Source organism: Panthera onca, chromosome A1 (assembly GCF_046562875.1).
Source record: "Panthera onca isolate mPanOnc1 chromosome A1, mPanOnc1 haplotype 2, whole genome shotgun sequence".
NCBI lineage: Eukaryota > Metazoa > Chordata > Mammalia > Carnivora > Felidae > Panthera > Panthera onca.
Window position 1 is genome coordinate 212,027,709 of NC_138339.1, and position 22,927 is coordinate 212,050,635.

The following is a 22,927-nucleotide window of genomic DNA, read 5'->3' on the forward strand; positions in this document are numbered from 1 at the left end:
TGACTACATGAACAGAGTACATTACTATCAATGCTTGGGAATAGTATATTTTCTTTACAACCATGTTTCTGTCTTTCTTGATAGGCAAGATTCTTTTCCTTCTGTATCCTAAAAGTAACTTTCTTGTCTGCATATTTGTCTACTGATTGCGTAAGAGTATTAATGCTTCAGAAGAAAAATCAGACCTATGTTATTAGTTAGTGGGCCATAGAACGAATACAAAATAAATTCAGGTTATGCTTTTGTCTTTGTCATAGATAGTAATTACAGTTTTGACAGATTTCAAAATATTTAATCAAGATTTTTATTGAGGAAGAAAAATTTTCCCAGATACCTTCTGCATTGTTAATATCATCTAGGGATATAAATTACGGTACTAACTGAACAACAAATATGGGAAATGGCAGCAAAAAAACTTTTAATTTTTCTAACTCCTTAATATAGTAAAAACAGCAAGTAGAAGTTCTTCTAACATAATGTAAGGTTATTATCTACATGCAGATTAGGGACAAATTATTAGAGAAAAATTTAAATATATAACCACTTGACATAAAATCTGGAAAAGGAAAATCTCCTTTTATAGTATGGGTAATTTTCTCTGGAAAACATTCTTATTAAGGTGAATGTCTACAGTAAAGCTTTCTGGGTATACACTTATTTGGGGGGCTTAGTGGAAGGTCTGTAATTATTGATTAGTTTACAAGTGAGAAATTATCTTTCTCCCTTAAAAAAAAAAAAGGAAAAGGATAGGAAAATATTAGGACTTTTCAGGGAAAAGAAAAGGAATATGAGAAAAAGAATACATAGGACACATCCTCTTTGAACTGTTGAGATAATTTAACTGACAGGAAAGCAAAGGAGAGGATGAGTATCAGTTCCTTTTGTTCTTAATTTCATGATACATTCATTTTATTTACCTGGAGTGTAGTGCATGTGCACATAGAAAACATATGATTCTCGTCACAGCAGCAACTCTTCCAATTTTCAAGTGTCTTTGGAATGAATTGAAAAGTTTACAATGCCTTAGTAAAAGATGTTCCGGGGGAACTGGGTAGCTCAGTCAGTTGGGCATCAGACTTCAGCTCAGGTCATCTCATGGCTTGTGGGTTCGAGCCCTGCGTTGGGCTCTGTGCTAACAGCTCGGAGTCTGGAGCCTGCTTTGGATTTTGTGTCTCCCTCTCTCTCTCTGTCCCTACCCCACTAATGCTCTGTCTCTCTCTCTCTCTCTTAAAAATAAATAAACATTAAAATTAAAAAAAAAAAGTTTCAACATCTCATTTTGCATCATGTGAATTGAACCTGGCAAATTAGAAAACTAATTAAATATCAGCTTCACTGTGGAGTTGATTACCACAATGTAAGAGGTGTTATCCATAAACGCAAAGCAGTGATCTTACCTGAATGTTGTCATAGAACAGAACATCAGGCACTTTCATTCTCTCCCGGGCATTATAGATCGGTGCAGTAACAGCTCCAATCCTCAGAGATCCAGAAGCTACTTCACCTAAACATTTCCCACAGGATAGAGGATTACTCGTAGCACTGTCTTCAGAGAAACCAAGTCCAACGTGACATAATGCAATACAGCATCTTTAACATCTTGTGGGCTCATTAAGGACTTCTAAATTAACATCTAAATGAAGTAAGCTTGAAGGTGGTAATAAAACACCAAACCTCTACATAAAATGTTTAAAATGTTGCAAAATATAATAAAACTTATTTAAAATAAAGTATGTAGCAAACAGCATATAGACACAATTACAGAAGAACTGCTCCCCCCACCAGAACTCAGTCAAGCTGCCTTCATAAGCTTCTTTTATCAGAGACTATCACATAAACAAGGCTGAATACACGTTCAAAAGCTCTGAAGTACTTTGAATATTTGGGAACCTACCCTTTGAAAAAACTCCAAATGAGAATTGCCTAGAGTTTTAGTAAAAAATATTGATTAGCCAACCTCCCCACCCAAGACCTCTCAAATTACTATTTTCCAGGATGGTCCAGGAGATCTGTATTTTCAAGTAAGAACCCCATGTGTCACACTGTTATTCCGTGATAATTACTATTTTATTGTCTTCTATTTGCTTTATATAGTTGGTCTGGAATAGAATATGAGCTCCTTAAAAATAATAATAAATTTGAAGTCACGGAACACATCTCATATGTATTTCTATAGTAAAGAGATATACATGTTCACTGCCTGACATATTCCAAGATTACCAATCATAACATTAATAGTGGTAGTTGTTAAAGTAACATCGATGATCACAACAGAAGCCATAATTTATTGAGGACCTTCTACAGTCCAGATCTCAAACTAGAAGCTTCAATGCTTTCTCATATAATTTCATGTAATTCTCTTAACAATGAGACAAGAATTATGAGGAAGCTAAGGACATATATTAAGTAATTTGCTTAAAGCCACCCAGCTAACATGGGTAGAGCTAAAAATAGAACTAAGTATAATGTTCTTTCTGCTGAGTGGGGTACTAAACGTTTACTCCTTTGACTCCAAATAATATTCCATCCTGTGGAAATACTGGAGCAAGCAGACAGATAATTACAATGCCTAAACAACTGACCTGTCTTCTTCCTGACCCCGCCCCACTTCAAATAAGAAAACTGCTCTTTTGTGCTAAAGCATTTTGAAAGACCAGGGAGGGGGGTGGGGGGAAAGCAACATTTGTGTTTTGCAGTGCTGTGAACTATTTTGAGCTAAAAATAATGAAACTGTCACCCTGTTTAATCAAGTGCTGAGTGCCACACGTTTGCCAAAGCAAAGTAGACCTTTCTCTCCAATAGATCCTTGACATTTCCCTTTTATTTACAAGTTCTATAGAGAAGAACGATGAGCTGTCACGCTGAGAATCTATTGTTTATTTACTACCATCAGGTCTCTGAAACAGACCCAATATAAAACCGTACAGAGAAAGACCAGAATTGTGGCAGTGACTTAACTATATACTTTTATGTTGAGATGACAAATATAATTTCAGAATCAAGTAGCATCTGAAACTATCTATGGTTTAGTTTATGGAACACATCTGTTCAGTTTGGTTTTGGGCTTTAGAACAATGTAATTCACCCAACTCACGTTGGTTGTTAAAATTTGAAGCTTGAAAAGGGAAATGCACTCAGAGAATGGTCATACTTATACTTCCTAGGAGAAAGGTGGCTAGCTGTGTCTGCTAAGAAATCTCATAGGATGGCATTATTTTGGTCCATTTGTCAAGGTCCTCAGTCTCGTAGACTCAAAACCTGATTTTGTCATGTCAACTGACAACAAACCTAACTCCCAGGAGAATATTATTAAACACACATATTCTGATCTATACATAAATCTGATATATAAAATAAGAATTGAAAATACTACAACACAATGAAAACTGCAACTTTCCTATGGACCACAGGGTACACTGGTTGCCATAGCAGCATATTATTCAGAGGGGGAGACCTACACGGAAAGCCAAATCCTCATCAGAAGGTTATTTGGTGAACCTTGTCCTTCGAACAAGGAGAGTACATTAAATGAATTCTCCTCAAGAGAGATGACATCAAAGATAAATGGAACCATATGAGTCAAAAGTCTTTTAGGTTCTTTATCCCCTACGCAAGGCACAGATGGGAACTGCTGACACTGACCTGGTACCAAGACTGAACAAGAATCTACAGTCAGAACGGCACGGGCTTTCTTTGGATATGTTAAAAGGTTTAGTCAAGTAACATATGAGTCTCCAGGCCCCAGAGTTATTCCATCTCCTTGAGGTGGCTGGGCCTATCTGTGCCCAGATCCATTGGTATGTGGAGTTTATAATTTTACTCTAAAAAAGTCATCTCATTTCTTCAACACCAAATTCCTGTCTCGGTGTAGCCCCAACTATTAAAAACATCTATTACAAAGAGAGTCACAATAAGCCCTCATTAGACCGTGGTCACACGAATTTTTCACACAACAGGTAATTACCTCTAAAAATAGAGAACCTTTTGTTGTGTTTTAATTGAAGAACAGGGAACATTTATAGGAAGGTGCAAACCTCCCTAAAATTATACTTAAATGGTTATCCAGAAGAAGAGAATCACAAAAGACAGTAAGGGTGGAAATGGAAAGATAAGAAGGCATGAAATGGTACTCTGAATATTTTAGTCTACATCAAACTAGAACAGTTTCCCAAACATATCCTGCAGGGCACCAGTGGTCCTCAAAATGTAAATGTTGTGCAAAGGAAACAGAATTCTAGATTCTACAGTGAAATACGTTTGGAAAAAAAGGTAAAACAAAATCACATAAGTTTTTTTATGGCAGGGATTCTCAGGGCCTTGAACAGGTTTGTCTCAATTGTGACTGAAGGACCGGTATCTGGTATGCATTGAAACAAAGGAAATATTCTAAGATCTAACTTGTATGTGGGTTTCAATTTTTTTTTTTTTAAAGAAAAGATTCATTTCTTCAACCCAATGCATAAAACAAAGTAGATGGAAAACAAAACCATTTTTTTATTGAAATTAAAACAATAATACAAATATCTGATAATTACTATTTCACTTAAGAAACAAATTTAATACTTACACTTATAATCCTCCAATTCTGGTTCCTGATTATTATCAGCACTTATTTCTATTGCAGCATCTGCCAGGTTTTTTTCTAATGCCGACCTTGCAAGGCTTGGTAAGAACCTGGTGGATGGGGGGAGGGGGTGGGGAAGGATATAATGTAAAGTCAAAGGTTTCTGTGATTCCTAAATATCTTTTGGCACGTACCCACGTAAACTCTTTCTCTCCTCCCTCTCTATCTCAATATAACCATTTATGGAGTGTCAGTCTTGCTCTGTGAAACCCATGAAAAATTTTGGAATATAAATTTCAAGCACCTGTGAAGATGAAGTATGTTTGTTGAATAAGTAAAATTTATGTGTAATTAGCAGTATTCATTTATATACAATATTTTATAGGACAAGACTTAAAATAATTTACTTCTTAAAATGGATTCAGTGTGCCTCATAAATCTTGTTTAACTGTTTAACTGGATTATCAAATTTTCTTAAATAGATAAAATAACGCTTTAACCTGCTCCAACCTGGCAATCAGAAATTCAAATTAGTGGAAGCGGATTAATGATGTTTACTTTCTAACACAAATTACTCAATTTAGGGTTATCCAGCTTGGTCTTTCCTTCCATTTAAAAAAAATACACCTGCTTGTCTAAACTATATGAATGTTGTCAAAATAATAATCTGGTGAGTGACAGAGGCATTCTTCATCTACAGGTAGATTGTACGAACATCATGAGCTTGGATGATGAAAATGGAGTTTCCCAGCCACACAAAGTTATATCTGAAACTTATGATCCCAAGTGAGCCCACAGAAATCATTTTTAACCCATTACCTGTGTTATACTACTATAAGCTAACCACTGTGTGCCACGATATTCCAAATAAACATACTAAGAACATAACACTTCTAATTTAGGCTTTCCATAGCTCTAAATCCTTGGTGGTGGTTCCCACAGCCTTGAGTGTGCGCTCGAATAAAAGAGATGTTGGTGTGAGTGAGAAGGCAAATGAATGAGCGTGTGAAGAACTGATAGATTTCCTGACCCTGTGATATAATCCACATATCTGACACTATCTCCCACCTACTGCATCATTTTGGTTCCAGGCTATGACAGGGGGATTTCTATAACTCTAGGTCAGTAGCTCATTGGTTCAGCATCAAGTAGGACTTACTGTTGCTCACCTCTGACCTTTCATCACAGTTCTTAGACTGTGTCCAAAACCAAGGCCTCACCTTCTCTCTCAGACCCAATAACTGGGTTTTTATCTTGTTTCCTGAGCCCTTATCTTGGCACCATGCCCCCCTTTCCTCTCTCCTCTACACCACAAACTGGAGTCTGGCCTGGTAACATTAGGCCCTGCAGCTCCATCTCCATTACTTCCTGTCAGACCATCATGATTGACAATAACCACTTGCAAGCTGAGACTCCATCACCATCCCCCAAAACCCCTTTCATCTATACAGTCTGCTGTCGACACATTTTCCTTTGCCCCTGTACTGAAACATTTCTAGATTGCCCTCCAAAGCCTGTAGAGAACTGCAAAAGGTATGCATGTCTCCCTTCCAATAGCAGTGGTAGGCATTGCTTGCCAATGTGATACTCTTTTCTACTGAACATGTTTCCGAACTGTTTTCAACCTCACACCCAGATACAACTACCAAATAATCAGAGGTAGTATGGAAGTTGAAAATATGCCACTTCTAGAACCTACATTTTAAAAGACACTGGCTCAGGGCACCTGGATGGCTCACTCGTTAAGTGTCAGACTCTTGGTTTCGGCTTTCATGAACTCACAGTTTGAGTTCAAGCCCTGTACCAGGCTCTGTGCTGACAGCACGGACCTGCTTGGGATTCTCTCTCCCCCTCTTTCCCTGCCCCTCCCCCTTTTGTGCGGTCTCTGCCTCTCTCAAAATAAATAAATAAATAAATAAATAAATGTAAAAAAAAAAAAAGATACTGGCTCATCCCACAAATGAAGAAAATAAAGTGTGTCAGGTTGTATTAGGTCAACCTTAATTTTTTCTAGGTTTCGATTTTTTTCTAGTTAACAGCTTCTTTTCCCATTGCTCACTGATATTTTCTACTTGCTTTTTCCTCTCCTTCTGTGGGCTTTTACAGAATAAGTGAGTGAATGAATGAAACATCACTCTTTCTGTCCTACTTCCCTATAACAAAAACAAACACATACTCTGCTGTAAAGTTTTCAAGGGTATTTATCACTATTAGGAGCACCATAATGCCTTTTTAAAATCATTATTGTCATTATCTTCATTTACTATCAGTAAAAATAGAATTGGAAATTATCTTCATTTACTATCAGTAAAAATAGAATTGGAAAGTCTCCAGTCTCTACGGTCTTGGTTGAACAAAAAACTAAAGAAATATTCAACCACATTCTAGGAAACAAAAACAGAGGTAGTTTCCCTAGGCTAACTGAAAGTCAGATACAATCTTTGGATTAAGGAGTAAGATAGGGTTTCTCAGGATGGTAGTATGAGAAGCTAGAGTAAGGACAGGGATGTTCCCAAATTACCAGTGCAGGAAAGAGAGGTATTACTATTAGTAGTAAGAGAGGGAGAAAAAGACTGTGGGAGTCAGGGGCTATCAGGTAGACTGTGATTTCTATTTAGAGTGTGTAATTAATTAATTGATACCTGTGATTTTAATCTTAAGTTTATAAACAGCACTTGAATATTTAAAGTAACTTATGGCTCATTCTATTTATAAAGTTAGTTCATTATCTTTGTGAGTTATTTACTTTTCTGGAAAGGTTTTGTTTGTTAATTAAGCTATCTGAAGTACTTAAAAGGAAATAGCATACATAAAGTTTATCGACAAATTTCAAATATTTGAAGACAGTTAATTTAGCCAAGATATTTGGAAGATAAATGGAATCAAACATTTTTCAAAGGCCTATAAAAATAATTCATATCTGCTAGGCTTATAAGAGTAAGTTGAATAATAGAAACACGTAAAGAATATCTAGATTTTTGAAATTAAAACACTGAACAGCACTTAAAACACCTTAAAACACTGAACAGCAATTGTAAAGCCAGAAATAAATCGCTAGTCTCTCCAGAAAGAAAAAAAATTTTTCAGAACAAAAAATACACATCAACGATAATCCTTATTAACACTGTGTATGATTAGTTCTATCAGGCTTAATGATTTTTTAAAAACTAATTGGTTAATAATGCAAAAAGAGTGGAAATTTTATATAGATGTCATTCATTTTATGTTACAGGGAATTCTTGAAAAATATTGTCTGTAAACTGAGTTTTTGGTGACTGGGAAAATTTCCTCATTACCTCCATGTCAGAGACTGTTAATCTTCATTTCTAATTCTTATAGCTCTGCCTAAAGTTTCTATGCTAAAGGATCATTACCCCAAGATTTTCTATAAGCAGATAATGTAATGGAATACAAAATACTTGCATGGAGTAGAACCCTTGTTATAGGAACTTCTAATTAACTCTTCCACAATAAAAGAACTTTTAAAATGTAAAATACCTAATAACTTCCTAATCTTCTAAAGTTTCTTTCCTTTGGCTTCTTAGGTTTTCAACTATCCAGAAAATTAAATATACATCTAGCTCCAAGACTTGGTGTATATATTATAGGATATGAGGATAAGGCACTTAGCGAACCATTCCCTCAGATGAAGAAATGTTCCAGTCCGAACTCAACTGCCATACACAAGTAAATAAAAAAAAAATTTTAAGTTTATTTATTTTGAGAGACAGAGAGAGAATGCAAGCATGGGAGGGGCAGAGAGAGAGGGAGAGAAAGAAAATTCCAAGCAGGCTCCATGTTTGCGAGGAGCCCAACATGGGGCTCAATCTCACAACCTAAGCCAAAATCAACAGTCAGACACTTAACTGACTGGGCCACCCAGGCACCCCCAAATAAATGAAAAGCATTTTAAAAATTCAATTAACAGGATTTTTTTTAATGTTTATTTATTTTTGAGAGAGAGAGAGAGACAGATCGTGAGTGAGTAAGGGGCAGAGAGAGGGGGAGACACAGAATCTGAAGCAGGCTCTAGGCTCTGAGCTGTCAGCACAGAGCCTGACGCGGGGCTCGAACTCACAAGCTGTGAGATCATGACCTGAGCTGAAGTTGGACACTCAACCAACTGAGCCACCCAGGCACTCCAAAATTAACAAGATTTTTAAAAGCCAAGTTAATACTTAATAAATTTAATGTTTAACAAATTTAAACTAGAGAATTTCTTTGGATTGTGTCTGCTAAATAATAGATTTCATTAATATAAATTATGTCAACTTTTTAAAAAAAATGTTTATTTATTTTATTTTTGACAGACAGAGACATAGCCTGAGTGGGGGAGGGGCAGAGAGAGCAGGAGACACAGAATCTGAAGCAGGCTCCAGGCTCTGAGCTGTCAGCACAGAGCCCGACATGGGGCTCGAACTCATGAACTATGAGATCGTGACCTGAGCTAAAGTCAGATGCTTAACTGACTGAGCCACCCAGGTGCCCCAAATTATGTCAACTTTCAAAAATTTTTGGGGGGGGGGGGTGCCTGGGTGGCTCAGTCGGTTGAGCGTCCGACTTCAGCTCAGGTTATGATCTCACGGTCTGTGAGTTCAAGCCCCGTATCTAGCTCTGTGCTGACAGCTCAGAGCCTGGAGCCTGCTTCAGATTCTGTGTCTCCCTCTTTCTCTGCCCCTCCCCTGCTCATGCTCTATCTCTCTCTCTGTCTCAAAAATAAATAAAAATATTTAAAAAAATAAAATAAAAATTTTTTGCGAAACTCAATTTCTTTTCAGTGCTTCAATATGGAATGAGGTCACTAAAAAAAGGAAAAAACTTTATGTGCCCATAATTTTTTTTTTCCTTCCTGCAATTGTGCTATCTTGAATAGAAGGTTAGTAAAAAAGGTTTTTGAGTTTGTAGCCTTGCTAAAGTCAACAGATAATGAATAAACAAGATAGCTGTTTTACTTTTTTGCAAAGTGCCATAGGGTGGTGACAAAGAGAGTTTTATTGTGGTCAGGTGATAACACTGGAAAAATTAGTTGACTATTTAATTCAGTAAAATATTTATGAGTGTTAAAAGTAAGTAATTTTAAGTTTTTGAATTTTTTTAACTATGAAATATTGCAAGCATATAGAAAGTTACAGAGGATATTAAATAGTCTATTAATCTCTTTTCATCTCTGGAGGTAATTCTCACGCTGAAAGTGTTATGTATCTCTCCTGTCCACATTTTTATTTTGCTATATTAGTATGAATAAAACTATATTGCATTTTTGTCACATTTAGCATTTTTATACATGGCAACATATCCCAAATTTCTTCTTGCAAACTGTCCATTTTCTGCCTGATATTACAGACAGACCTACTTCATTTTAACTAATGTGTACTATCTCATTATGTGAATATGTCAATTTATATATTCATTCCCTACTGATGGATAGATGGGTTGTTTCCAATTTTTCACTGTTACAAACAATGATGCAGTGAACATTCTTACATATGCCTCCTATACATTCATTTAAGTCTTTCTCTGAGGTGATATCAAGAAAAAGAATTGCCAAATCATAGAGTATTAATATACTTAAGTATAAAGATAATGTGAGGCAACTCTAAAGTGAGGAGACTTCCATCCCAACAGCTTTAATAGAATTCCATTTTCTTCTATTGACAAAAAATGTTAATTTTTACAGGTAAAAATTATAAAAGTATGAAATGATAGCTGATTATTATTTTAAAATCTCATTTCCCCAATTAATAATAAAGTTGAACATCTTTTCAAATATTTATTGGTCATCTGAATTAACTTCTGTGCATGTCTATTCATCCTTTGCCCATTTATGGTTGATTCTTTCATCTCATTAATTTGGATACTTTATAGTCCCTGAATACCAATCCTTTTGTGATTATAAATTTTATCAAACATCTCTTAGTTTGTGACTCATAACTTGTAGACTGGCTTATAGGGTTTATATCATATATACATATTTTACTTTTTTGTAAGGGATAAAATGGGTATTTTTAATTTTTAACCATTTATTGATAAGTATGTCCATTCCCACACTGATTTATAATGCTACTTCTAACATGTACTAACTTTCCACAAATATATGGGTCTGCTTCTGGGCTCCATAGTCTATTCTAATAGTCCATTTGTCTTTCCTTGTACCAATCCCATCCTGTAATAATGAATATAGCTTCATAATGGATCTTGATATATCTGATAAAGTACAACTCCTTAATCTTCCCCAAAACTTCCTTTGTTATTATTTCCATGATAATTTTGAGATCAGCTTGTCAAATTCTGTATAACCTTGGTGGAATTTGACCAAATAATAACTATATATAAGTTTGGAGTATAATAGCTTTATAATTCTGAATCTTCCTTTTCATGAATATGGTATAGCTTCCCTTTTATTTAAGTCTTTATGGCTTTCAATAAAGATTTATGCTTTCCTCCATAAAAGTATTACATATCATTAGATTTGTTCTTAGGTGCTCAAAGATTTCTACTATTATTTTGAATAGGATTATTTAAAAAAAAAAAACTTCCTCAGTTGATTGTTAGTAGAATATAGAAAAGTCGCTGATATGGATTTATAAGTCATCTCACTAATCTCTATTTGTTCTAATGATTTATATATAGTTTCTCTTGATTTTTTTTTATTTTGAAAGAGAGAGAGAGAGATTGAGAGGGGGAAGTACAGAGAGAGAGAGAGAGAGAGAGAGAGAGAGAGAGAATCCCAAGCAGGCTCCAAACTGCCAGTGTGGAGCCTGACATGGGTCTTGAACCCATGAACTATGAGATCATGACCTGAGCTGAAACTAAGAGTCGAATGCTTAACAAACTGAGCCACCCAGGTGCTCCTTTTGAATTTTTTATGTAGCCAATTAGATAATTTTGGGCAAATGCTCTGACTGAAAGGACAGATAGGTGACATTCTTGTTCTGTTCCTAATTCTAAAGAAAATATGTGTATTTTATCATAAATATGTTTGCTCTAAATTTGGGGTATATACCTTTTATCAGATTGAAGAATTTTCCATTTCTTCATGGTTTACTAAGAATATTCCTGGTTTACTAAGAATGGTGTTTTTGCTTCGGTTTGTTTTTAGGTTTGGTTGTTAGGTTTCATCAAATCCTTTTTACTCATTTATTAAAATAATATTTTTTCTAATTTGTTAATATAATGAACTAAAAAACAGTATATTAAACTTCCTTCACATTCTTGAGATAATTCAAAATTGCTCATGATTTTATATATATATGTATACACAGACATATATATATGTATATATGTAATTAGTTAGAATTAGTTTGTTAGCATTTCTTTTAAAAGTTTGCACCTATTCCATGATTGTGATTTGTAATTTTCCTTTCATACATTATTCTTGTCTGGTTCAGTTACCAAAATCATACTAGATTAAAAGTGAATTGCTATTTGTCTGTTCTTTGGAATGGTCTGTAAAATGCTTTGGATTACCAGTTTTTCAAAAAATTAAAGACACTGGAAAGGAGCTTTATTTTAGCTGGATACAGCATAGAGAGAACAAATTTAAGTTGCAATGCAGTAAGCTTACTTAAACTATAAGAAAAATTGTCCACCAAACTGAAGATTGATAGAAGGCAATTATAAATTCTCGTAAGCTGAAAATAGATTCTTTTAATTCCTTTTATATATCAAGGAATGAATGGACAATAGTCAGAACCACCATAAAAATAATTGCCAGATTATATGAAAAGAGCCTAAAAGAAAACTCTGGGCTTATTGGGTATTGTTATTAATCCTTTTTTTTATTGTTATTTTAAAAAAGGGGTGCCTGGGGGCGCCTGGGTGGCTCAGCCGGTTAAGCGTCCGACTTTGGCTCAGGTCATGATCTCGCGGTTCGTAAGTTCAAGCCCCACGTCGGGCTCTGTGCTGACAGCTCAGAGCCTGGAGCCTGTTTCAGATTCTGTGTCTCCCTCTCTCTCTCTGACCCTCCCCCATTCATGCTCTGTCTCTCTCTGTCTAAAAAATAAATAAACGTTAAAAAAAAAAATTTTAAAATAGGGGTGCCTGGTTGGCTCAGTTGGTTCGAGTGCCCAACTTCAGCTCAGGTCATGATCTTACAGATCGTGGTTTTGAGCCCTGTGTAGGGCTCTGTGCTGACAGCTCGAAGCCTGGAGCCTGCTTTGGATTCTGTGTCTCCCTCTCTCTCTGCCCCTCCCCCACTCACATTCTGTCCCTCTCTATTTCTTCAAAATAAATAAAATGTTAAAAATTTTTAAAAATTTTTAAATGTTTATTATTTATTTTGGGGTGGGGGGCAGAGAGAAAGAGGGACAGAATCCAAAGCAGCTCCAGGCTCTGAGCTGTCAGCACAGAGCCCAATGCAGGGCTCGAACCCACAAACTGTGAGATCATAACCTGAGCCCTGAGCCAAAGTCGAATGTTTGACTGAGCCACCCAGGTGCCTGTTAAAAAAAATTTTTTTAAATGATTTCATGTAAGTGTGATTTTGTAAGAAAATTCTTTAAGCCAGTATTTTATAATAATTTCCAAACAGGTATAAAAGTATTATTAGCATAGACTGAAAAGACATTAGTTTTGTTAAATTTAGGCAACAGAACAGTATATCAAGCATGGAAGGTTCCCAAGCTAATTTGGGAGATGCTCAGCGTAGTGCTTAAGAACACTAGCTCAGAAGACACACAGCATTTGAATCCCAAATCCACCTTTACTTCTTCACTACTCTGACTAGAGCAAGTGACTTAGTTTTCTTATCTGTAAACTATCTCTTAAAATTGCTGTTATGTGTATGATAAAATATGTTCTAAAAACTGAACACAAGGTTGAAATAGCTACATATTCAGACAATACATTCTCCAGACCTGTGAGAACTGACTACCAATTAAACTTACGTTATCGTTTTAGCAAAGACCCAGGAGCTTGAATTCAGTGAGAAAGGGGAATATGGTTACCTGGAAAGGCAGGCTTTAGTAACTGCACTGTGAAGATTTTCATGAGGGTACTGTGACAGCCGACGAGAAATCCGCAACAGCTGTCTGGTAGATAGTGATGCTGCCAATGACTGGGCCTATCAAAAGACAAGGACAGCCTGATGACAGTCTTGTTTCTGCCTGCTGAAAGTCCCTTTAGATGAGTATCAGGGCACAGCTCATTATTCCTGATGGACAAGGCCAGACTTAAAATAAATATGTACTGTTAATGAATTACAAATAAAAATAAACAAAAGCCGATTTACACTTTAAAAATCCTTAAAGAGGGGTGCCTGGGTGGCTCAGTCGGTTAAGCGTCCGACTTCGGCTCAGGTCATGATCTCGCGGTCCATGGGTTCGAGCCCCGCGTCGGGCTCTGTGCTGACAGCTCAGAGCCTGGAGCCTGTTTCAGATTCTGTGTCTCCCTCTTTCTCTGACCCTCCCCTGTTCATGCTCTCTCTCTGTCTCAAAAATAAATAAATGTTAAAAAAAATTTAAAAAAAATTGTTAAAGATAGGTTTTTAAAAAAAATCTATAAAAAGTGTTTATAAGTTAAATTCGATAGAAGTGTTTTCATTGAGCTAAGTGTTGTATACACACGTTTTGGGGGTTGGGGGGGGAAGAGGTTGGAGGAAGGAAAGATGTTACATAATACGGTTCACACCTGACTTACAAATAGCTTTTCTGTGCCATGAATTATTTGTTCTTTCCCCCACCCCCACCCCCCCAACCCCCCCCCCCCCGCCTACACAAAGCTGCACTGTTAAGATATCCCGAAAATGCTTAGAGCTTTAAGTAAATCGATGGTTTCTAAAAGGGAGAAAAGGAAATGTGGACAGTTCAGGTTGCTGATCACAGAGGTGTCAACCAGTGTTATCACCTGGGCAGCAGCTTGCAGTTTGAAATCCTTTCCCTACACTGTCAGAATAATTTCACTTTTAAAATTAATAGAGCTGCTAGTATAGAAATCAAGACATGTGAGTACCAATAATATTTGTTGTTGATTTTGAAATTATCTTAGTGGGCAGCATAATATAAAGTTCATAAGCTTCGGAATCAGACAAATCAGGCTCCCTCCCATGTATTAGCTTGGTGGATTAGTTAACACCTTAAAGTCTCGGTTTCCTTATCTTTAAGTTGGCGATAATAATGCCTTTACCTTTAAGATTGTTAAGAGGGGTTTAATATCCAAAATCCATAAAGAGCTTATCAAGCTCAACACCCCAAAAAACAAATGATTCAATTAAAAAATGGGCAGAAGACATGAATAGACATTTTTCCAAAGAAGACATCCAGATGGCTAACAGACACATGAAAAGATGCTCAACATCACTCATCATCAGGAAAATACAAATCAAAGCTACAATGAGATACCACCTCATACTGGTCAGAGTGGCTAAAATTAACAACATAGGAAAACAACTCTTGGGGAGGATGTGGAGAAAGGGGAACCTTCTTACACTGTTGGTGGGAATGCAAACTGGTATCGCCACTCTGAAAAACAGTATGGAGGTTCCTCAAAAAGTTAAAAATAGAACTACTCTATGATCCAGCAATTGAACTACCAGATATCTATGCAAAGGATAAAAAAATACTGATTTGAAGGGATACATGAACCCCAATGTCTGTAGCAGCATTATGAACATTAGCCAAAGTATGGAGAGAATGCAAATGTCCACTGACTGATGAATAAAGAACAGGTGGTGTTTATATTCAATGGAATATTACTCAGCCATAAAAAAGAATGAAATCTTGCCATTTGCAATGATGTGGATGGAGCTAGAAAGTATAATGCTAAGCAAAATACATCAGTCAGAGAAAGACAAATACCATAGGATTTCACTCGTTTGTGGAATTTAAGAAACAAAACAGATGAACATGGGGGAAAAAGACAGGCATATCATAAAGTAGATTTTAACTATAGAGAACAAACTGAGAGTTGCTGGGAGATGGGAGGAGGATGGGTTAAAAATGAGTAATAGGTAAGTATTACAGAGGGCACTGGTTTTGATGGGCACTGGATGTTATATGTAAGTGATGAATCACTAAATTCTACACCTGAAACTAATATTACACTGTATGTTAACTAACTGGAATTAAAATAAAAACTTGAAAGAACAAAAAAGAAAGAAAAAGGAAAACAGAGAAAATTGTTCTCTTAGCAGAGGTCAGTCACATGGATGCTCAACAAATGTCACCAATTATTATTAAAAGTCAGCCTCTTCAAAATGAAGAAAATCTAACAGGAAGGTGATGTGACCTACACTTTAGTATGAATTTAATGTATCAGATTATTATTGGATTTAGATCAGCAGCATTAGGAAACAGCAGTTTTCACTGAAAACCAGAAGAGAGAAGAACTTTTAAAGAACAGGCCAGGGTGAATGAAATGAGGGCACATGTGAGCCCCTAAGGGAACACAGAAGAGGACCCCAAGAAGTGAACAGAGGGTTCAGGATGGATGGTGGTAGGATGCCACAATGCCAGAGACACAGTCTATTTGCTTGTTTCAACATTTCACTTGAGGTGATTTCTGCATGTTCCAAGGAAGAACAAAAGGAAGTGATTTCTCTCCCTTGGGTATCTCACAGCTCCATGAGATGCTGTTATGCTAATACTAGAGTTATATTTCAGCTACAACATAGGTTAAATAGTCCTCTGGGGACTAGGTTGGGGGCAAGATCACCATTTACAATGTACCCTTTTTTCTATTAAAAAACACATTCGATGTCTCAAAGAACTCATTTGTAAGCAAACATTTGGTTCATCCTTGTTTTCAACAAATTTGCATTCTAGACATGGAGGCAATATTTAAATATAAGAAAGTAGAAATTGCAATTCAAAATAGCATATAATTTAATTCCAAAGCAAGTGAAGCACTTGACAACTGCTATAGGGGCTTAAAATTAAATTGTTCAAGTGGGCAGGAGAAAGGCTATGAACAAAGGCATGAAAGCAAAAGAAACAGAAATCGTGCAGACTGTGAGGAAACCAGCCCAGCTCTATCACAGGGTCTTGCTGGAGAACTTGCTCCTAAGTAACAAAGACCTGGGACTGACTCCTGGAGGAGTTTGGCTTTACCCCGAAAGGCAATAGGACTTCTTTTGTGCACAAAGTGGTAATATGATTTTAGAAAGATTAATCTGGCAGGAGCATGCAAAATAAGTGAAGGACGGGGGGAACTGAGATAGGAAACAGAAAGCTCCTTCAATGATCTGTCTATAAAATGATGAGGTACTACAGTAAGGTCACTGGCAAAAAGGAGTAGAGAAAAGGAATCAACAACTATTTCAGAGAACTTGGCACCTGATGGATATGAGAAAGAAGGAAGAAGGGAGGATAAGGTTATTTCAGCCAGTATGATTTAAAGTATCAGAAGCCTAATATGATTCAGCAATTCCCATTCTTAACACCTGGGTCCACAAAAATTCCTATTTTCATCATGGAAAATGTATGACTAATGACTCCAACCCGAGCATTCTCATGACAAGAGTCCCAATAAACAGTACAGTAACTTCCTAGTATACAATATTCTAATCTCATCCAAGAATGACATTGAATTCAGGCTTCACATTTCATTCCAGTGATCGGTAAGGACTTTCTCATGAATTTGAAAAACACGAGCTTTCTCAGTTGATAATACCAAAATGCTTTATGACAACATCCAGTGTCAAAAAAATCAGAACAAAGCTTTATGTTGAGTCATTTAAGTGTGGAATAAAGGGTTTGGTTATTTCTTCTCTCACATTATCAATTAGAAATTGAGAATGCACTTTAATTACAAAATTCCTAACATGTTTAACGTTTATAACATTACATTTCTCTTAAAAACTGAGAACAAACTGAGGGTTGATGGGGGTGGGAGGGAGGGGAGGGTGGGTGATGGGTATTGAGGAGGGCACCTTTTGGGATGAGCACTGGGTGTTGTATGGAAACCTATTTGACAATAAACTTCATATATTGAAAAAAAATTACATTTCTAAGTGCAGTTTCATCTTGCAAAAAAGAATGTGAGGATATGAGCACATTCTCTTAGTTACCATGGTTATGGAGTTTAAGAGCACACTTCAAGGGTTTTTTGTATTAGCATGATTAGTACCAGTAATTCAGCTTAAAAATATGAAGGTTCTGATCAGAAATTTTTTCAAATAAATTCTCTTTTTCCTCTTAAAGAATTATTTCTTTTATGAAAATGTAACATTCTCTGGGAGAGAAAACTCTAGGGACAATGTGTTAATAAATTAGTAATTAGTTGATTAGTCATTTTATTCATTCATTCATCAAACATTTATTAAGTGTCTCTTATGTGCCAGGCACCAGGCTGGGAAACGGGAATAAAAGAATGAACACTGGGGCACCTGGGTGGCTCAGTCGGTAAAGTGTCCAACTTCGGCTCAGGTCATGATCTCACAGTTTATGGGTTCGAGCCCCGCGTCGGGCTCTGTGCTGACAGCTCAGAGCCTGGAGCCTGCTTCAGATTCTGTGTCTCCCTCTCTCTCTGCCTGTCCCCTCACCTCCACTCTCACTTTGCTCTATCTCTCAAAAATAAATAAATGTAATAAAAAAATTTTTAACTAAAAGAATGAACAAGGAGTTCAAACAGTCGTTGGGGAGATAAAAATAAACAGAGATAGAGCCACCACAGGTCCGTAAGAGAATCCTACGTCAAGTGTCACGAAAACAGACTGCAGACTGAGGTTACTTCTGCCTGAGGGGCTGAGAGAGACCTGACGGAACAAGGACCTGCGGGAGAGCAGACAGGGAGAAAGCACATTTCGGGCATCACCTGATGTGGAGGCATCTGGTTATGTGCTGGGCTCAGGAACCAGTAAGAAGAGGAGTGCGGGAGGCCTGAGGGTGCTTCAAGAGAGGCTCTAGAGAGCGAGGCTGAGGAGGGCAGCACACAGCCAAATGGAACTTGGCAGGCATGCATGTTTTAGCGGTTGTCCTTCAGTCTATACGCGGAGAATTCAGCCCTTAACAGTTCAGGAAAGGCCACTCCAGAGATAACAAGGAAGAGTCACTCATTCATTTATTTAATAGATATTTGTTGAGCATCTACTACACAGTAGGCAAGTTCCAGATGCTGGGGATACAGCGGGGACCACAACAAAAATCCCTGTCATCCTGGAACATAAATTTGAGTCAGGGAAAACAGACAATTTAAAAAAGTGAGTGAAACATATATTATCTCAAAGGGTTAAGCCTCAGGAGGAACTTGAAAGCCCAAAGAGAGCTGGGAATGAAAAGGGCGGAAAGTGTGATTCTAAACAGAGTGCTTCAGGTTGGCCTCTCTGAAGAGGTGACATCTGAGCAAATCCAAAAGGGGGAGGGGGCAAAGCTACAGTTATCTGGGGAAGAACAATCTAGCCAGAGGAAATGCTGAGTGGCAAGGGCCCTGAGGCAGACACTAGTGGGTTTAAGGAACAAGAAAGAGAATGGTATAGCTGAAAAGAACAAATAAGGAAGCAGAGTTGCAGATGAGGTCCCAGGAGTTATTAATAGGGGGCCTGTGACAGCTAGAAAATGCTCCCACCCCCTATACCCCAAGATACCCACATCCTAATCCCTGGAACCTGTGAATTTTACTTTATATGGCAACGCTGACTTTGTAGACCACATTAAAGACTTTGAGATGAAGAGATTATCCTGGATTATTTGGGTGGTCCCTAAATGCAATCACCCGTATCCTCGTAAAAGGGAGGCTGAGAAAAATCTGACACAGACACACAAAAGAGAAGGTGATGTGAAGACGGAGGCAGAGGTTAAGATAACGAGGCCACAAGTCAAGGAATGCTGGTCACCAGCAGAACTGGAAAAGGCAAGGGACAGATTCTCCCCTTGAGCCCCTGAGGGAGTGTTGCTAATACCTTGATTTCAACTCAGTAATACGCATTCCAAACTTTTGGCATCCGGAACACTGAGAAAATAAATTTCCAGTGTTACAAACCATTTATGGTAATTTGTTAAACAGGCACAGGAAAGTAACACAGGGTCATATTAGGAATGAATTGTTGGTGATGAGGGCAGTCAAAAGGAAATAACGATATTCCAGGAGAAAGATTATGAAACCAAATACCAGGACAATTCTGATAATAGGTAAGAGAATGGATGAGACATCATGATGCTAAATTGATGAGATTTTCTTTCAGGGTAAGTGGAGATAGTGGGAAAGCAAGGAGACAGATTAACAAAGTCGGGGGATTAAAAAGGGAAGTAGGAATAGATTTAAAGGGGAAAGACAGTTCAGTTGTATAAGATAGGTTGAATTTATAGCAATCCCAGAGTATCCCGTTGAGCAGTGAAAGAAATGAACATTTATTAAGCAGCTACCAAGAAAAGGATTCTTCACATACATTTTCATGTTTAATCATCACAACATCCTTATGAAGTAGATGGCACTTCCCATTTTACAGATGAGAACACCGAGATTCATAGAGTTAGTGACAGTCCTTGATCCTTCCAACATACACAGTGATTTCCAATGTTTTAAGCACCAAGTCCCTTATTTTTATTCCCCATGTGCCCTGTGTATTTTTTAAGTAGGCTTCATGTCCAGTGTGGGGCTTGAACTCATGACCCTGAGATCAAGACCTGAGCTGAGATCAAGAGTGGGATGCTTAACCAGCTGAGCCACACAGGTGCCCCCTGTGCCCTGTGTTTTAAAAGGTTTTGCTTACCAAGCTGCATTTATTAAAGAATTAGTTCTCTATTTTTTGCTATTCAAATGCATGTATAGTCACCAATCGTGTTTCTGATTGGCATAATATAACCAGGCTTAGGTATTAAAATTCCAGCCCAAAGCCAATAACATTTTCATTAGTCCTTTTATTCCTCTGTGGGAAAATATACAACTTGCTTTGGTCTATTTAAAATATTAACTATTGCTTGAAGTCTTCAGATTAAAAACGAATCACCTTTTCATTTCACCCCTGATAGCGCATGAATTATACAGAGTGTATTGGACTTTTGACAGGGGGGAGTTTTTATAACAGTGCAAAAATGTTTTCAGCTGTGAATGCTGAAATAAACGTTAGGCAAGAAATTTTAAAAAGGGTGGGGGAACATAGTATGCCACCCCAAAGTATGCCATTTTGACATGTTTATTATTTTGAATTAAAGTCACCTAAGAAACAGTCGGTGTGAGAAGGACACTCTGACCCTCCTCTGTCCCCCAAAAGCAGGAAATAAATCTCCCACCTGAAAGGCACCCTGTCTGTCCCAGGAGGGTAGAGCGCATCCTTAATGCCAGAAATAGGGAACAAAGGGCTAAGATGGCAATATAAACAAACTTTGTTACTTTGTCACTAATTTACCTTCCCAAGCTCCAACTTTTTGTCTTGTCAATTCTTCACAAATTTATTGTTTGTCCGAAAGGTATAAAAGCTGCCTGCTTTGGTCATTTCTTTAAGTCTAATATTTTTATAGGGCTCCCGTACATATGACATCAAATTGGGTTTTCTCCTGTTAATCTGTCTCATGTCCATTTAATCATTAGGCTGACCAAAGAACCTGGAAGGAAGGAAGGAAGGAAGGAAGGAAGGAAGGAAGGAAGGAAGGAAGGAAGGAAAGGGAAAGTTTTCTGCCCCTATACCATCCCAAGACGGAAATACAGATAGAAACAGAGAATCAATGAGAAAAGAAAAGCTAGAAGCTGAAGAGAAATATGTTGGCGTTAACATAAGAGGTCATACTTGAAGCCAAAGTACTAGGTGAGACCACTCAGCACAGGAGACCAGGGTAGCAGAAGTGAAACCCCTAAGAACATCAAGCACTCCTCTAGAGCTACTGGTTTTTGTATGATACCAGCCACGAGTGGCTGGAGTAAATGTTCAAACCACCAAGAGAGTGAAATATATGCACAGGGCAAAGCACAGCATAAGAGATAAAAATACCAGCTCGAAAAATAGATTTTTAAGCATTAAACTCTGAGAACATAAAGCAGCAGCATGTCAACAACGAAAAATCCTATGGGAAAAAGCCCAGACTTACCGTGGGATCCTGTGTCTCTCTGAGTTTGTGTGCAAGTGATAACAATCTGTCCAAAGCTTCCTGAGGTATATTTGGGACCTATTTTATGAGAGAATTGAGAAAAGAAAGAAAGAATAAGTTGGGATATCTGATCAATCAACCAGAAATTATGGCTAGTTAGCAAACGATATTAGAATTACATTTTTAGAAAGTCTCTGATGATAGGTAACATGTTTAACTCCTAGATAAATTTGCTTATTCATTTTTCTCAGGAAACACTTACACCTCTACTTTCTCTTTAAGGATCAGGTAACTGAGGCGAAGCCGCCCTTCATTTACACTTCCATCACGAGGATAAAAGATGAAAGGAGTTGCTCAATTAAAAACTGGCATAAAGTGTGCCCATAAAAAAACTTTTCATAATGATTTCCCTGTTTGTTAGCTTCAGCATGATTTTTTTAATTCTAATTTCAGCATTTTTTCGTACTGAAACCAAACTCCCTCATTTAATCATCATCTTGTATCTACAAAGTGACATAAGGTATCCTTGTACAAAGACTGGATGTTCAAGCTGTTCATTTTTTCAAGGGCTTTTAAACCACACACCTAAGGGGTATAATCAGTTTATCAGTGAACTGTGAAGAACAATGGCCCAAATAACACACAGTTGTTGCCTGAACTGTAACAATTTAGCATCTGACTCTTGATTTCAGCTCAGGTCATATACTGTGAGATCACCACATCAGTCTCCGCACTAACACTGCAGATTCTCTCATTTTCTCTCTCTCTCTCTCTCGCAAAATAAATAAACATTTGAAATAAATAAAAATATCACAGAGATGTTAGAACAATGACTGGTATGATGCAACCATTTCAGAAGTAAACTGCTCAGGATTCCTTTGATGATTTTTAAGTGACTGGAACTTGAAAATTCTAAGTTCTTTTCAGTATATACTTTATTTCATTTATTCTTTTAATCAGTCCTGTGATATATCCCCAACTTAGGTTGAGTAATTTACCCAAGATCTGGGAGCTAATAAATAGCGGATTTGGCATTTAAAAGCAAGCTGTTTGGGGGCACCTGGGTTAAGTCGCTCAGTCCGTTAAGCATCCGACTTCGGCTTAGGTCATGATCTCACAGTTTGTGAGTTCGAGCCCCACATCAGGCTCTGTGCTGACAGCTCAGAGCCTGGAGCCTGCTTCAGATTCTGGATTACATGTCTCCCTCTTCTCTGCCCCTCCCCCATTTGCACTCTGTCTCTCTCTGTCAAAAATAAATAAACATTAAAAAAGAAAAAAAAAACTTTAAAAGCAAGCTATTTGACTTGAAAGCCTATGCCCTTATTCACCATCATGCTCACAAGACCTAAAATTAATCAGCTCATTCTGGTCTTTCAGAGGGGATGGGTGCATTCATATAAAAAGTTAA

At 37.3% G+C, this 22,927-nt stretch overlaps 1 protein-coding gene across 2 annotated transcripts in view; it reads right to left on the reverse strand.

Moving 5' to 3' along the window:
• Positions 1–22,927, reverse strand: part of VWA8 (von Willebrand factor A domain containing 8) — a 365,498-nt gene that overhangs the window by 207,627 nt on the left and 134,944 nt on the right. For both annotated transcript variants that reach the window (XR_009611412.3, XM_060637082.3), the window contains exons 16-19: positions 21,520–21,597; positions 13,510–13,625; positions 4,568–4,674; positions 1,398–1,504 (exon numbers count right to left, since the gene is read on the reverse strand). Coding sequence is in view for 1 of the 2 variants with exons in the window: in XM_060637082.3 (XP_060493065.3) it covers positions 1,398–1,504; positions 4,568–4,674; positions 13,510–13,625; positions 21,520–21,597 (408 nt within the window). In the remaining variant the exon portion in view is untranslated. The remainder of the gene's footprint in view (positions 1–1,397; positions 1,505–4,567; positions 4,675–13,509; positions 13,626–21,519; positions 21,598–22,927) is intronic.